Source organism: Lepisosteus platostomus, chromosome 1 (genome assembly GCF_059453375.1).
Source record: "Lepisosteus platostomus isolate fLepPlt1 chromosome 1, fLepPlt1.hap1, whole genome shotgun sequence".
Lineage (NCBI taxonomy): Eukaryota > Metazoa > Chordata > Actinopteri > Semionotiformes > Lepisosteidae > Lepisosteus > Lepisosteus platostomus.
This window is the reverse complement of record NC_142611.1, coordinates 39,584,089-39,600,788: the sequence shown is the minus strand read 5'-3', so window position 1 is coordinate 39,600,788 and position 16,700 is coordinate 39,584,089. Positions and strand designations below refer to the sequence as shown.

At 37.4% G+C, this 16,700-nt stretch overlaps 1 protein-coding gene across 5 annotated transcripts in view; it reads right to left on the bottom strand.

Annotated features, from left to right (window-relative positions):
• Window positions 1–15,149, bottom strand: part of bod1l1 (biorientation of chromosomes in cell division 1 like 1) — a 37,722-nt gene extending 22,573 nt beyond the window's left edge. For 4 of the 5 annotated variants that reach the window (XR_015935824.1, XM_088628376.1, XM_088628387.1 and 1 more), the window contains exons 1-21: window positions 14,913–15,149; window positions 14,450–14,574; window positions 13,656–13,846; window positions 12,840–13,394; window positions 12,361–12,510; window positions 11,385–11,551; window positions 10,460–10,556; window positions 10,172–10,295; window positions 9,999–10,080; window positions 5,314–7,867; window positions 4,802–4,872; window positions 4,271–4,355; window positions 3,444–3,517; window positions 3,020–3,071; window positions 2,855–2,922; window positions 2,671–2,731; window positions 2,327–2,394; window positions 1,845–1,926; window positions 1,693–1,757; window positions 1,409–1,496; window positions 866–912 (exon numbers count right to left, since the gene is read on the bottom strand). Coding sequence is in view for 4 of the 5 variants with exons in the window: in XM_088628376.1 (XP_088484502.1) it covers window positions 866–912; window positions 1,409–1,496; window positions 1,693–1,757; window positions 1,845–1,926; window positions 2,327–2,394; window positions 2,671–2,731; window positions 2,855–2,922; window positions 3,020–3,071; window positions 3,444–3,517; window positions 4,271–4,355; window positions 4,802–4,872; window positions 5,314–7,867; window positions 9,999–10,080; window positions 10,172–10,295; window positions 10,460–10,556; window positions 11,385–11,551; window positions 12,361–12,510; window positions 12,840–13,394; window positions 13,656–13,846; window positions 14,450–14,574; window positions 14,913–15,029 (4,923 nt within the window). In the remaining variant the exon portion in view is untranslated. The remainder of the gene's footprint in view (window positions 1–865; window positions 913–1,408; window positions 1,497–1,692; window positions 1,758–1,844; window positions 1,927–2,326; window positions 2,395–2,670; window positions 2,732–2,854; window positions 2,923–3,019; window positions 3,072–3,443; window positions 3,518–4,270; window positions 4,356–4,801; window positions 4,873–5,313; window positions 7,868–9,998; window positions 10,081–10,171; window positions 10,296–10,459; window positions 10,557–11,384; window positions 11,552–12,360; window positions 12,511–12,839; window positions 13,395–13,655; window positions 13,847–14,449; window positions 14,575–14,912) is intronic. The other variant, XM_088628395.1, reaches the window with a different exon arrangement.
• Between the last annotated feature and the right edge of the window lie 1,551 nt (window positions 15,150–16,700).

The window sequence follows — 16,700 nt, the reverse complement described above, 5'->3', positions numbered from 1 at the left end:
ATCAGAAAGGATTCAACAAGCTATTCACTATTTAGAACCCAGGGAAGACAGAGACAGAGTTGTCATATGAAGCCTCAATAGGGTTCAAATAAGTTTCAAATAAGGTTGTGTAGATTTCAGTCCACCAGTCAAGCCTTGAGGAATCCGATACAGTTTTAACAGTGTAGTATATTATATTTTAAATTTAGAAAGTACTAATTATACTTAAGACGCTAATGTAAACATCTCAAAACGGGAGGCTTAAGCCAAGCAGTTGCCATCCAAAATACATAATCAATTATATTAATTTGAAGACAGACACTGATGATATACTGAGCACAAGAAGAAACTTTCAGCTTAAAACTGCATCACTCACAGTTATGAGGTGTTTTTCTCTTGCAGATAAACTGACACATTATTGAACAGGCATGACAGATTACTTTATTAAAGATTAATAATGGTCATCAATAGGGTTTCAATTGGTCTAAAGTAAGGCACAGACTATTATTGTGAGGCCAAGACTGTCAACAATACAAGTATTCCCGAGACCTGTGCATTGTAGAAAGTTTATGATGGGGTCTTAAGATCATCCATCCCATGGACAGATGGGATTCTGTCCCTTTTATATTGTAAAGCCTGACAAGAATGCTCTTGTTCACTGTTCTTAGAGTCCTAGATACCACTAGTTATTCTAAATTGTCATTCTAAATTGACTTCTTATCCTCTGCTTTTTCTATACCTGCCTTCTTAATTTAAAAACGCATAATAAACTGTAGACTTCAGTAATTTTATCTTCATTAATTACTGAAACAGATTAAATTTGACAGGCACAGAGCACAATAAAAATCATTACAGCAAAAAAAGTTTTACTTATATAAAAAATTACCACATGATCTTTTTCTTCAGCTTCAAGAAATTCATATTTGCTCTCATCTGCAACAAAATCGGCACAAATCAAATCCACGGTAACCTGTTACAATACATTTTGCAAAATGCAGTTGTACAATTTCAATTTATCAATACAGAGTAATTTCTTTGCAGTTCACTATTGTGTCAATCCTATTTCATGGTAAAAGGGATACCGACCTGCTTAATATTCAGGAGATAAATGCAAAAGGCACATGATTAATTACTTCATTTAAAAACTGAAACATCTCAGAGAACACAACACTTTTAAAAAATCTTGTTTTACGTTATAACTGCATTACATAACTTTCATATTTTAGATAATGCTGTACTTAAGCACAGATTTCTTTCTATAAATTGCCTTCTTTGGGCTATGTTAGAGGTCCACAAGTACTATCTACATCTTCTTTATGAAATCAATGCATTTATTTAATAAATACTGTAATACAGAACACAACCGAAAACCTAACCAATTACTATATGGTCCTCTCCATTTCATTTTAATTTGCTTGCAGTGTCATACCGTCAGGATTGAAGCCTTCTGGAGCGTCAACAGACTGTTCTGCTTCAGAAACCAAGGTGTACTCTTTACTCTTTTCACACTCTTCACCCTGTAATATAAAAGTAATTGAAACTGAAAACATATTATGGAATTTCATAATGCTTTAATTCTGAACATTCTTCTCTTTGACCTAAATAATCATTTACTCTATTCAAATAGTTATTGAAAGTTCTTGATGTCTGTCTTTCTGTACGGTGTTTCTTTATTTGTGTCACCTCATGGGTTTACGTGTTCAGTTTATTCACCTCTTGCACTGATATATCGCTCCTTTTTTTAAGATGAGGCTCCCCTGCAGCAACCAATGGATCACCTAGAAAAGCAGTGAAATAAACTGTTGACAGCAGTTTTTTTTAAAAACAAAAGCACGCTTCATGAATCCCCATGAAAGGGTGCTTACTTGTGTCTTCCACTGAAATGGAGGCCTGCTTTGAGCGCCGTCTTCCTCTTCTCTTGCAGATTGCAGTTTCTGATTCCCCAGACTGCAAAAAAAAAGGTCTTCTTTAAAACCATAGGTCTTCTATTTGTACCCTCCAGTATCATTTGTTTTGCAGAAAAAAACATGTATTAACTTAACCAACTGATTCTCCTTTGAGTCAATATTTGACTTTTTACTTGGGTGCTTATATAACTGACATATATACTTTTTCACGCAATAACATTTTATTAATTTTCTGTGGCTCACTAGGGTGCGTTACCTTGAACGGTAAGAAATGTATTTGCCTTAGTTGGATATTTTCCCATAAAAGACGGGGATCATGGTAATACTTACCTATTAAACAAAAATCTAGATGCAGCATGACTGCTATACAGCAAAACTCAAACATCCACCAAAACATAATAACATTATAATCTGCAAAACACCTGTTGTCACACACTTACAGCAGCTTTCATCTCTGATTCTTTTCTGTCCTCTGCTACCTCCCGATCCTGATTTGTGGACTTACCAGCTGTAGAGATAAAAAAATAATTATAAATTTGGTACACAAATTAAGCATATAACTTTTAAAGCTAGTTACAGGAGAAAGAAAGATGCAATTAAATATTAGTGCTGGATCACAAGCTGTTATAGCACAGTACCTTTCAATTGCAAGGCCAGATGGATCAAATGATTTTTTCAAGGCAACGCACTGCACCATAACAGTGAGTTATCTGGACAAAACATTTAAACAAATCCCTGGGACATGCTTCTATCTCTCACAGATGGAACCAAATAAAAGTAATACCTTCATTCTCAGGTGATTGATGCTCTCCAGTTCTCTGTTCCTGGGTATCTTTATTTTCAACCTGACCACAAAAAATACATTGTTCAAGACCTTCCTGTTAAAGATGGAACTATGTGGGTTAGTGACAAAACTTCCTAATGAAAAACAGTGTTCCATTTTATACATCGGCAGGCAAAATACAGACCTGTAATATCGTTTGTGAAGAAATGTTCTCATCTTCATCTGGTTTCTGTTTTTTGTCACTTGGATTTTCTGTCAAATAGAGTTAAGATTGGTATTACTAGTTCTGAAATATGCTGCCTGATCTAAATTTTCTGTTACTCTGATGTGTAAAAGTTTTGTCCTTCACCTTGACTTTGATTCACCTTTTCCTGGTCTATGGCAGGAGTAGCCTTTTCTTCCTATATAAAGACATTCAAAGACAAAATACAAATTAAAATATTTTAAATTATACTCAGCAGTATACACATTACTGCAGTTAATTAATTGGTTTTACTCCAGAAACAAATCAAACAATCACAATACAAAGAATTTGGTTTGAAACACCTACAACTACTGGTTTGATTCCATTGCCTGTCAGGAACTGACATTACCAAGTTTCAGCTTTTGTTAGTAGCACTGCAGTCTGAAGATGAAGTATACTTTAATACATAAATAAAATCACGTTATGACCTAGCCACATGTTTTGCTGCAACAAAAAACAGTATGTAGAACATTAACTGACACATTTTGCCTCCTTCAACCACACAGCTGCAGAACAAGTGTTCACTTACATCATTGGGTGTCACCTTTCTCTGACCCATGTCTGTATCTCCAGGCATCTCAGTGGAACACCCTCCTGATGACACTAAAGTGAAAATATTTTTAAAGCATGGCCAATGAAAAAACATGCAGTCTAAACGTGCCTTGAATGTTAAGTAAATTCCAAAGTATAATGCCTTTAAAAGAAAACCCAGAGATAACAAAATTACAGAACAATGTGTAGCTCCTTTAGAGATTACGGCGAGACATACAAGGCATTTCTGAATGCATTTCAAAGATGCGGATATGAAGTTTTTAGGTTTCTTTCTTCTGTGAGCATTAGGCAAGGATTAAACTCTTTTTTCCCCACTACGGACATTAGGGGGACTACGATTTCATGAAGGTTAGGTAAACAGTATAAAGCATACCTATACAAAAAAGAATTGCAGGACAGGAACCTCTGGTAAACTAGTCTTCTGGCTAAGTAATGAATAATGGTCTAATATGTGTAAGAAGGCTTCACGGCTGAAACGTTGTGTTTTCTTTCTTCTTTTCAGCATGGAATAAACCTATTATTTGTTCCTTTGCAGCCTACTCATGCTGATGCAGCTACCCACCTGAACTACTTCAACCAACATCTGCTGTGACCCACTATGCATTCCTCCAAATCTTTTTCTAGATCACACACCTGAAAAAGGCTCCACGGACAAAACGTTGTGTTTTCTTTCTTCTCTTTTCAGCATGGAATAAACCTATTACTTGTTCCTCATATGTGTAGATTTCTTTTACCTATATCCTTTTCCCTGAATAAACTAATTTAAAAAATCTATTCTGATCAACATGAAGCACTTCAATTTACCAATTTTCTTCACAGCTGCAGACAAGGCCTTAGGTGGTCTTCCCCTTCGAGGAGTCACCTTTTCCTTGATAGGATTATTTACTTCCTGTTATTAAAAAGATTTGTTCAGTGTAGTTCATTGTAGTTATATGTAAATAGATCTCATTTTTCAAACTAAGCCCATATTCAAATGTTTAACTCTTAAACTGCATAAAAAGCACACATTTTTGCAAACTGCAAACTATCCCAGAAGCAGAGGATACAACACACTTTTACATTCTGGAGGAGATGCCAACCCATCACAAGACATACAAACAGACAGGAGACAATTGAACTGGTTACCCATGTTACCACAAAAACCATGCAAACTCCACACATACGTTGTCCCAGATTGGAATCAAACCTGGGACCAAAATCTCTGAGGCAGAAGTGATAATCAACGTCACTTGCCCTTCAAAATTCTTTAGAACATAAAAAAATATTCTCTTTTTTCTACCTCTGATTTTCAGATTTGAACAAAGCAGGTCAAATGAAAAGTTCAATGTCACTAACCAGCTTGCCTTCACAGGTCATCTCAGGTGCTGGCTTCTTCTCCGGTACACTTTCACTTACTTTAGTTGCATCTACACAAAAACAATATCACTTTACAAACTGCGATTCAAAGTGGTATCCATTTCAAAACTGGTTTTAGAGGTACAATTTCATATTTGAATACTGCATGCCCCTATTCACCTGGAGTTTCAGGTGCTTACAGAAAGTTAGTTTTTTTGGTAATACAATCTTGCAAAAACAAAATAACTTTTTATTCTATAAAATGGACCAGAAATCTTAAATACTAGGTCTGAAACCAGTATCTTTGAAAACTGCAAATCAGAATATCCTATGAAAATTATCATAAATTATCCTAAACACAATGGAATTATTTTAAAAAAAAAATTAAAAGTAAAACAATGAGTCTATCAAACTTGTTGTCCAATATCAGCAACAGAATGTTCAAGAAATACATTTCTGCCACCAAACAAAAATTAGATGTTTTTAAACCACATGTATGGTTGTATCATTACCTTTACAATCTGCATCTGCTTCTCCTACAGTTTTGTCCACTGCCATTATTGAGGTGTCTATATTTTTGTCTTTGTGATCCTCCTTATTTTCTACATCTTCTCCAGAGCCGACAGCCTTATTGCAAACTTCATTAGAGTGAGGATGTCCCTGTCCTATTGTGCTTTCCAATTGTTGTACATCACTCAAGATATTTATGTTTCCTGCCTGAGAATTTTCTTGTTGATCGTTATTGTGCGGTACAGGCGACGATATTTCTACAGCAAACTCTGTCTGTGTTGCCTGTAAATCCTGAGATGTGATCTCTGAATCCATTGATAACAATGTCAAGGCAGCTTCTTTCATCTTCATATCAGCCTCTTCAAAAGAAATGTCTTGAACCGTTTCCACAGTTTCCGTCTGTGTAATCCCTTCCAATTCCACTTTGGTCTCACTTTTGAGGTCAGGGTTATTTTCCTCTGCAGAAATCACAACAGAACTTTTTTCTTCTTCTTCACAGGCATTATCCATTTCTTGCTGCTGACCAGTAGCGAGGTCTTTATCTTCAGTCTCCAAAGAAAGTACTGTTGGATATGACACCACATTAGTTGGAACATTTTCGTCATCTTTTGGATTCTCTCTATCGCCCAAAGCATCATTCTCTGTACCAATCTCCATTGGGCACACACGCATTTCTGGCTCCAATACAGTCTGCTGGTGCTCTAGTAGCTCTATCTTGGAACTATCTGTCTCATCTTCCTTGGAATCGTGCTCAGGGGAACATGTCTGCATTTGTGTCTCAACTTCAGGTTCAGGAGTAACATCACTCAGGGCATCAAATGTGTCGTCTGAAACAGCAGTTATTCCTTCTGGCTCTGCACTTTTACCATCTGGAAAATCCATCTGTTCAGAGACAGGTTGGGTTTCATTTTCCAAACTGTTGGTATCAAGAGCCTCATGCTTTTTGCCAAGTTCAGATACATCTGCGTGCTCAATATCAGCATCGACATATTCATGAGTGAATTGGGAAAGGTCTTCGGCGACAGCAACATTGAGTGGTGTTCTACTGTGATCTTGTCTTACGTTTGCTTTCACTTCAGAGTCGTCAGTTTTCTCATCCCAAGTTTGTGCAATACTGGTTTCATCTGCCTTTTTCTTTTCAGAATCTTTAACACATTTTTTATCAATATTCTTAATATCCTTGCTTTCTTGTGCTTGTGTTTCGTCCTTAGGTTTATCATGTATCTTTTCTTCTGAACTCCTCCTTTCTTCCTTCACACTCCCTTCCCTTTTTCTCTCTCTTGATGAGTCAGACCTGTTTGGTTTTGGAACTTTGCTTTTATGCTCTGTACTCATTGATTTCTTTTCCAACTTGGATGTAGACTGAACTTTGGAATCATCCCTTGATTTCGATTTTACTAAGGACTTTTCCACTTTAACTTTGGAAGTTGAATCCTTCTGAGCACCAGTGGCTAATTTACTGCTACTCTCACCGTCCGATTCTGCTGTAGCTTTACCCTTAAATCCAGAATCCAGTTCCCTGAATCTACGCTCAGTATCAACGTCCAAACTAGATTTTTCGGTTTTCAAGTCTTGAAGGGTCTGATCTACCTTTGATTTCCGATCAGAACTCATGCTTTCTCTCTCACTTGGTTTGACTTCTCGGTTTTCATTCTTGGATTTCACTTTTTCCATAAACCGGTCATCAGAGTAGCTCTTGGATCTCTTTGTAATGTCTTTGGAATGCTTTTCTTTTTTTCTTCCAACGTCAGTTACAGGCTCTATATCTGATTTGTCTTCAGAGGAACTTTCCAGTTTGGAAAAGGAGTCTAGGAGGAGCTGCTGCTTAGAGTCACACTTTGTTAGTGCTTTCTCACTCCTTACCTTCTCCGTTTTTGAACTGTCACTTAAAGAAACTTTAACCTTCCTTGTGCCATCCTTAGAAGAGCTTTCATCCAAGGTCACTTCTGATATCACAAGCTTTGACTCCTTGACTGAAGACAAACTCTTCTTTTCTGTTTTTCCCTTGCTCTTTCTATCAGACTTATCATCTACAGCTGGCTTAGAAGCAGAACTACCATCCTTCTGCAAATGTTCCAACCCTTTACTTTCCAAACCATGATATTCAATAGGACCTTCAGCTCCTTTCTGTGTTTTATCAATTTTCTGCTTGTGCTTGACTCGGTCATCTGAAAGGCTTCTTTCTCTGTCACTCCTTTCCTTGGAATGTTTCATCTCCTTTTTTCTCCCAGACTCAACGTCCGCCTCTCCCATTTCTTTTTTAGGGTGCTTCTCAAGTTTCCCTGCTGCCCTTTGTTTAAACAGCTCCTCCGAACCTTGTTCAAGATCCAAAATGAAAGAGTGGGTCCTGTTTTTATCAGGTACTTTTTTGTGTTCTTTTGCTTCTCCACTTGCGACGGTGTCCTCCGAGACAGAGCTGACCACCTTCTTCCTCCGTGCTTCTGTTCTGCCCTCTTCAGAAGCAGCAGACTCCGAGAGTCTTCTGACTGGCTTCAGCTGCTGGCCCTTCAAAGGACCGGCTTTCAGTTCCTTTGAAGAAGCCATGGCTTCCGGTCCCTGAAAGTAATGGCATTGAAAAATGCGATTCTAGTGACAAAACAGAAAACAATTACAGAAACCTAAATATTTTGAGTGTAATTTTTTTTAAAACATGGTACAAAGGTCAAGTGTCACAGGATGGATATTATAAAATGCAAACATTGTTTATGATGCTCTTCAATTTACTTTATCAATTTCCTAGATACACACTTGTGTTTGAGATATTCTTAAAATGACAGAAATTAATCAGGATAAAAAATAATTGGAATCCTTTACAAAATGTCTTCAAAGAAACTGCTGCTTCAGTTTCCATTCAGGATTCTCACAACAAATACTTAGCATAATTATGCATTTAGTAAAGAAAAAAGGCTTTCCATTTCATTTTTAGAAATGTAGCCCTTACAGTTCCAATAGTTAAATGTATTCTTTCAAAGTGTTATTTAATGTTTTTTTTTTATTTAAAAAGCATGAGGTGGAGCAAAGTCGCTGAGATTTTACTCATCCTCAGGTCACATGACTTGTAGTACCATGCTTACCACAGTTCTTGGGCAGCACATCCTGGCCCTCCAACACTAGCATCGCCTTGGTGTAACCACATCTTTAGAGGTGGAAACCAAACCTTTCCTATGTTTTCTACATAGACCTTTTTTATACTCTTTTCTGGTACTATTCAAATTCTCTTTGAGATCACTTAGCTCTATTATGCATCTCATTCTGGGATACTCTGAGTTTATACTGAGGCTATCATGTCCACGACGACTCCAGCATCAAAGCGCGGTGATGTTAGTGTGGTTACTGGACACACCTCTCCTGTCATTGCCGGTTACCACGGACACAAACAGAAAGCCTGATTACCCGCTTGCATTTATAAGAAACCCAGTCGTAGATGGTGCAGATCAGACTGCACTCGGCACGCTAGCACATAGTTGGATCAAGATTCTGTTTTTGAACCTTATTCGGCCTGTTCTTGTGTTCCCTAGTTTGCTTCTCTTGTGTCTGTCTTTCCATGTTGCTGTCTTCAGTTCCATGTTCCTGACATGTGCCTTGTTTGGGATTCCTGACCTGTGCTTTCTAGATCTGCTCCTGGACTCCTGCCAGGTCTGTGGGTTCCTCGATGTTTCCTTGGCTCTGACCCTGCTTGTTCCTGAGATTATGCTTTTTGGATTTTCCCCTTGTGTTGTGTTACTGAGATTCTCCTGATCTGCCCCTCGCTTTGCTGTAACCCGATAATTTTCACAGATCCTTCTTGTTGCTTTTGACAGTAACCCGACTTCTCCAGTTTCGACCACTACCTGCACAACCACAACTGGAAGAGCACAACTGGCCACTTGGCAGCACACAGTCTACCTTCATGTTCTTTACAGCTTCAGCCTCTCCTGTTAGTGCAAATGCTACTTAGGCTGGCCCTCACTGTGTGTACAGCACTGCTGCCACCCAACATTCTGTCCTCACGCCTTAATCCCCAGTTTCCCTTTGCCTCCCTACCTCATCCCTTCATGTACTCCTCATACTTGGGCTACTACTCAAAGATCCACTTCTTTGGTAACAGGGCTTTTTAGTATGCAACATACCTCTCTCTCAACATGGTTTACTCTTCTTGTATTCTAGCTATTCCATCACGAGTAGGGCTTACACCTCTGAACAGACTGCATTTGCTTCCTCCATTACAGAACAATTTATAATTTAGGCTTTTCCTTCTGCCTGTCTCGCTCTTGACAGGCAAGAGCTTTAGGCTCTCACGTGTCCTGGTGATGAGCAAGACTGGGTGGAGAGACGCAAGGTGTATAATGAAGGCATAAATCAGTACAGAAGCCGCAAGAGTTTTAGAAGTTTCTGCGGGCAGATCCATGAATGAGCAAGGGTCTTCCCACGTTTGGGAAGACAGGTACGCAATATGGAAACTGTGTACGTGTGAGTTTTGAAGATGATAAGGGAAAGGAGGGAAAGGTATGTATCACGGATTGTTCAGACTCCTAGCACCATAAAATATTCCCTGGATATATGGTTCCAATCACTAATTGTTTCCGTATCACCAGTGTTTTCAGTAAATTCAAATTTAGATCACTACAAATCAATCTTGGTAACGTTATTTGGAAGCCTATGCAAATTCAAGGATGTTTAATTCAATATATATATAAAAAAATCTTACATCAGTCTTCTTTAATGTTTCTTTAGATTCCTCCTCTGGATCACCTTTTTTCTTAATAGTACTGCCAAAATCTTCATCTTTCCTGAAAGAAAAAATATTAAGGCTGGTTTAAAAATCCTATGACTGTTAAAAAAAAACAGTGACACTCCAATTTAATTATTCATATCTGTAACCTGGAATCTCGTTTCCGCTTCCTGCTGATTGCCACTTTCTTTTCCAGGACCTTCTGCTCTTTCAGTGCCTCTTTAACACTTGGTCCTTCTGGATCACAGACTGGAGAGACTGCATTCCTTTCATCTTTGTTCAAAGTAGAGAACAGATTCAATGAACATGGGAAACACTGAATTTGCTTAGTATATTTCTAAAACATACGCAAGGTCCAATGATGACGAAAATCAGCTTTAAAACAACTGTAACTGTATGTTGTGTTGTACACAAAAAACCTCTTTGGAAAACAGTACCTAGCTGCTCCAGCTGTGCAGATTTCTGTTTGCGCTTCTCTTCTAACCTCTCTCTGTTCTGCTGTCTTTTCAGTAGCCTTTCTTCTTTGTCTTTGGCCTGCAACATGAAATTTAAGTGATTAAAAAACAGCATCAACATTCCTTGATATCAGAGTATAGGTAAAATACAAGATTGCAACTTTCATTCCCAAGAAACAAATTATTTAATACTATGAGCGTTTAGGGACAAAATAAAGACACTCATGCATTAAGGACAATTCTTTGTATTATGATCATTTCCTTTATTTTTATATATTCTTTCTTATAGCCAGGCTTAACATATGACACTTCATAGGCCAAAATGTCTAATTTTATCCCTTTTTACTACTGGTCAGCTTTAAAAGCAGGGTCAAAAACAAAGAAATATTATACAATATAAGGTATCATCAACAGTTGTACTTTCCTATAACTATTAAACACCATATAATTCTGAGTACCCGAAAGACAAAACTTTAAGAAAAAGTCTGCACGTATCAAGTTAAAACTAATATTCTATACTCTATAAACAACCCTAATAACACTAAGAAGTGTTGTCTGTAATGCCTTTGAGACTGATTACCCTAAAAATGTTATAAAGAAACATTAAGATGATATACTGCAAATTCAACGTACCACAATTATAGTCAGAAAACCAGCTTTCCTAGATGAATAACTGATATTAGTGTAACTAATTTTAATAAGTCTTCATTAAAGAATATTCCCTACTGCATCTTCAGAAAGAAGCAAAACAGCCTCCCTCAACTGTGCAGTCATTCTTGCAAGCACTTGATTCAACATAATAGGGCTACTGTGATTTCAAATTAAATCAGTGTTTGAGAAGTAGTGAAATAAATGGTTCAGTCACTACCCAACAAATCATTACAAAAGGATTAAGAGAGATCCTTACTGCAGAGCGCCTGCGTTGCTCCACTGTCACTTCATCATCAGAATCACTGTAGTACTTGGAGTAAAGGAAAGGCTTGTGGACGTAGGCTTGCCGGCCTGTTCTGGGTTTGCGCTCTATGGTCTCATCCTTCAGTGCAGTCTCTGCTTTGTGTTCCACTTTCTCCTCATCTTAAATACAAACCAAAATGTCTCTGGTGTGAATAGACATAGCTGTCAAAACTGACAACCCGAGTGATCAGAAATACAATTAAACTGACTTAAATTCCCATGACCCAGTGTGGAGGGACAACTTCTAATAAGTGTATAACCACAGCTTAGCAATTTCTATGTTCACTTTTGAAGTTATATATTTTTTTTAAAAGTAAGTGTAACCAAGTAGTTCATGCAGTAAAAACCTCTTCCTGAAGTATGGAGGAAGAGCCACTCACTGACCATGGCTGGAGCCCTGAGCTCAAGGTAATGCTACAGAAAACACTTGGCCAGAAATGGTCTAGGTCTTTTCAAATTCTTGTCATGTCGCAGCAACACCTTTAAAGAATCAGACAGATGCATAACTAAGGGGCTTAAACTGGACCTTCAGACCTGTTGTCATAGTTCCTTTTTGCAGTGTTATGCAGCCTGACAACATAAAGTCTCTGAAGACAGTATATTTGTCTGTAGTTAAGGTAAATTACCTAATCCGAGTGCATGGGACCAGTAGCAAGATGAAAAAAAAAGATTTTCTACTATTTTAAACCGGGGCATAAATGGTAAAAATGTAAAATCCTCAATTAAAACAGTTCAAACAGCATGTTTATTTTCAATGAAACTGCTGAAAATTGGAATTCTGAAAAACTACATGACAGGCTACAAATGATATATTAGAGATTTGTTTCTGATATTTTTAGTAATAATTAGCATAAAAAGCTGTATGAAATTTAAATATAGAAGAAGGCTTCGTTGCTGGGGTTCTTGAAAAAGTTCAACCCCTAGTGTACCCTCAGAAGTAATTTCCCCTTCCTCTGTAGAGTCAGAAAGCTGGGGCTCTTCCTCACTCTCCTCTTCAAAACAGGACAGGTCACTCGTGTGGACGGAGCTGACAGAGATGTCACTCAGGCCTTCTAGGTCAGAGTCTTCTAGGGAATATTCTGAAACAAACAAAAGCACACACTCAGTTCTTGTCCAGTACCAACTCTCAAAGGAACAAACATCATCTTTGGGATGTTATTTGGAGAACCTGAAACGAAAACTGAGTTAAGTACAGGAAGAGGAGGCAATGACTTTACTATATGTACTGTATGTTATTGTGGTATTATTTTAATTTCTGAATTAATTAGCCTAAAATGATTAATGAATGAGGTTTTAAATCATGATTTAAATAGCTTCAAATTGGCTATTTAAAGTAATAGGGTAAAGCAGGACATTTAGATCAACTTGTACATGAGGGGAAAAAATAACCACAATTAAAGAGTTCTACCTTCTTTCAGCCTCTCTCTGGCTTTCTGTCGTATGTGATGTTTGTCAGTGGGAGTCTGTTCAGCCTCTCCATCCTTTTCCTTTGCTGCTGTTTCATCTTTTCCTTTCATGGACTCCTTTGTTTTTTCATTAACCTTTTCTTTGCTTTCATCTGGCTTGTTTTCATCAGCATCATCACTTGGCTCTTTGAACTCCTCAGTGGTTTCTTTGCTCAGTTCCATCTGCTCGTTGGGCTCCTCTGCTGTATTCTCAGCATCCGGGGGCTCAAGCATAGCAGCTTCCAGGTTTTCTTCCTCTGCGGTGCACATTTCTTCATCACCGACTTCTCCGCTCACTTTCTCTTTGCCCACAGCATCATCAGGAGACTTCTCCTTCTCTAAACCTCCATCGGTAGCAGGCTGAGAAATGGTTCTCCTGACTGTTCTGTCCCCAGATTTCCCAGCTGAAATGTCATTTGATGCCCAAGCAGCACTTGCCTCCTGGTTCAGAGACGTAATTGTATCCAGTATGGACATAGCATCACTGGCTACTGACGTGTTGGGGACAGAGGACATGCCTGAAAAAGAAATTAAACATGCATTAAACACCAAATGTTACTGACTGTAAAATGATTATGAAGGAAAGGATGGATTTTTTACCCAAATTGTGGGATTTATATTATTTTACATTTCCAAACAAACAATGTGTTGTCTATTTATTCAGCAACAACTATTTAAATATATCATGATGTACCTCCCATTATATTTATGACCCCTCAAGAATATATTTTTCATCCATTTTCAACATCATATAACAATCAACAAAACATTAAACATACCTGTAGTTGGAATGTAATACTCTTGCTTTTCTTCTGCTTGGACAGAACAAACTGGTGGCTCCTCCTTCTGGTTTATAGAACCAAGAAAATCACACACTACTCGTTCCACTTGAGGCCTAAAGGTGTGGTGAATTTTAGGATCTACAACCTGTGTGACTATTCTATCAACTCCCGCCTCCAACATCCCCGATCTGAAACAAAGAGAAAAAGGTGCCATCAAAAAAAGTCAACATGAGAACAGTGCTTCCAGAGTTTTCTCAAGTCATTCAGGCCGACAGAACAAAACATCATTACATACTAGTTCCACGGCAAAATCTCCTACTCCCGATGGGAATGCATTCTGTAACGGATCATATACCTCATTTTTAAACAAAGTAGAAAAAATACAGAAAAAGCAGGAGGCCCTTGTGCAGTGATTCCTAGTAAAATGAAAGTGCCATCCCATCTCAAAAGGATGTTTATATAAAAAGGTGCTGAATACTTTGTGTTTCTAAACATAGAAAATTACACACGTGTATATATGCCAACATAAAGACACAAAGGGACATGAGTACACTTTATATTTTTTGACCTTTTACCATTAAAATGTCACGAAAAGATGGAAAATGGCATCCTTTTGTTTGTCATCTCAGTTAAAACACATTCAGAAATTGCTGCCAGAAATTTTGCATCTAAGAACTTAAACTGACTTTCTTACTTTTGCCGTTACGACAGTTAGGATAACAGCGAAACTGAATTTCAGCCATTAAAGTGAGCGCTTATGTAAACAAAGGTGTGAGCGTTGATAAACTTACTGTAACACAAGCTGCCTGATGCTGTTCCTCAGCTGATTCTTGTTCAGATGCGGGCTCCATGTGTGATTCGATAGGTGGTTAGACACAAAGTTATCCACTCGCTGTCTTAAGTTCAGGTAAGCAGGCTGGGCGAAAAGTTTTTGTTGTTAAAATTCGAACTTTACTAAATCTGATATCGTACATAAATGGGGGAAGAACACACTTAAGAGAGACGCAGGAAACGTGAGCGAAACCTTGAAACCGCAGAATAGACATACACATCACTAGCTTACAGATGTCAGCAGGTGAAGGAAGATAAATACGTGACAGCAGCGGTAAAATACACAGTGATAGGAACTTCACACGAAACTTCATATTTAAATACAAACACCAGTCAAAACGTCGCTTTTAACGAGAGATATGCGTTAATATGATACATTTTGCTTTAATGCTATAAATTTCGACGGTATAGCTTAAATCATACCTTTGTGTCCACATCTGCCAAACAATCCCTTCTGAACTGATCAAAAAGCCCTTGTGTTTTTAAATGATTAACAATCATAGAGACCAATTTGGGGTCTCCGGGTGGTAAACCAGACATTTAAAATCCTGAGCGAAGACTTCAAATAAAAAAAAAATCAAACCTTAAATGATAAAAACACTAGGTTTGCTTCATGTAATATTACTACTTGTTCACAGTTATTATGCTTCTTGTGCCCTGTGAACTCTGTAACCCGGAAGCTGAAGAGTAAAAGAGTAAACGACATTTTGGGGGGGGGGGGGGGTGGCAGATACTACTAGCACATTATGGATAAGCTTTTCAAATAGCGAACTCTAACGGTAATATAAATTATTACATAATCTTCTGAAGAAGTTTTAATTTAACCCTTTTCATTAAAGAAAAAAATAATTTATTCGGAAAGGAAAACGACTTGCTTCCTGGAGACACTGCTAATTTATGAGGCTTTTTCAAATATGAAGACTTTTTCTTTACAGTTTATTGGAAGCAAAACGCCCTGCAATTCTATTTTTTTTTTATCTTGCATAAAAATAAGCAGTTGCCTTAAGACAAAATTTGAACTTTATCGGGTGGTGAGTGCTATTACATAAAACAACAACTAACAGTTTTAGAATTTCATTTATTCGCGTGCTAGTATAATATAAGCGCATCTCATACGTAATTGTTTCTAGATGAAGATAACGACGATTATGGTAATAGTCTTTGCAAGCCAGGGATAATGGACTGATGCCACAGAGAATATGTTTTGGTATCAGATATAATCACTGATATTATATTGTAAATACGTTTTAATTCTGAAGATAATTCCTACGTTATCAATGCTTTCAAGCGGTGTTGAACTTTATGTCGGCAATAAATCTCTGGCAATGTCATGTGAGACAATAAATCAAAATATGAAAGAAACTTAAATTGCTTAAGTTTCACTAAAAGTAGGCAAGAGCATTTGTGGTCACATCTCAGTGTGCCTTTGTAAAGAGCTTTATCGTTTGCAGACAGTTGGCAAACAGACTGAAATTTTAGCAGGGCCACATATCAATGCCAAATAAACATTCTTCTGTTCTGCGCACACAAAGCCTTTCGTGATGACACCTAAATTCTCTGCTGTCGGTATGATAAACCTTTAAATGATGATATATTTATGAACACAAATCATTGAACAAGTACCGTGCCTCGGTTCTCGCAGAGAGTAGCCCTTGTTTAAAGTTTATGGACCGAGAAGAAAACAGGTAATTCGCTTCTTTCTAAAAGCTCAATATGCTGACAATGTAATGCTGTCCTGGAAAAGACCTAGGTAAGATTTAGTAAAAAATAATGCCTGTTTATCCATTTGTAGTGTGCTCTTCCCAGTAGGTTTACATACATGCATGTCTTGTTTTCATATACACCCACAGAATATGATAATTTTACTATAAACTCTTTAAAAAATTACACTGTTCATAGAGGGTACCTCAGTTTAGGATGTCATTTAACTAAGTAAACACTAGGTGTCACTGTTTCCCATGACAACATTTCAAACACTTTTAAGGATTATGATGACAAAAATAGATATCTTTAATTGACCTGGCTTGAAACCTACTAGCTATGCACCAGTTTTTTTTTAATCTGTTACTATGATGTGTTTATTTTTATATTAAATATTTTAAATATCAAATATTGTTAATATAGAGTTTCCTTTTTGAGAATTTGATAAAAAAGAAACCAGAAATATTGCAAATTATATAAAATGTTCTTAAATAATATTCTGTGATATGG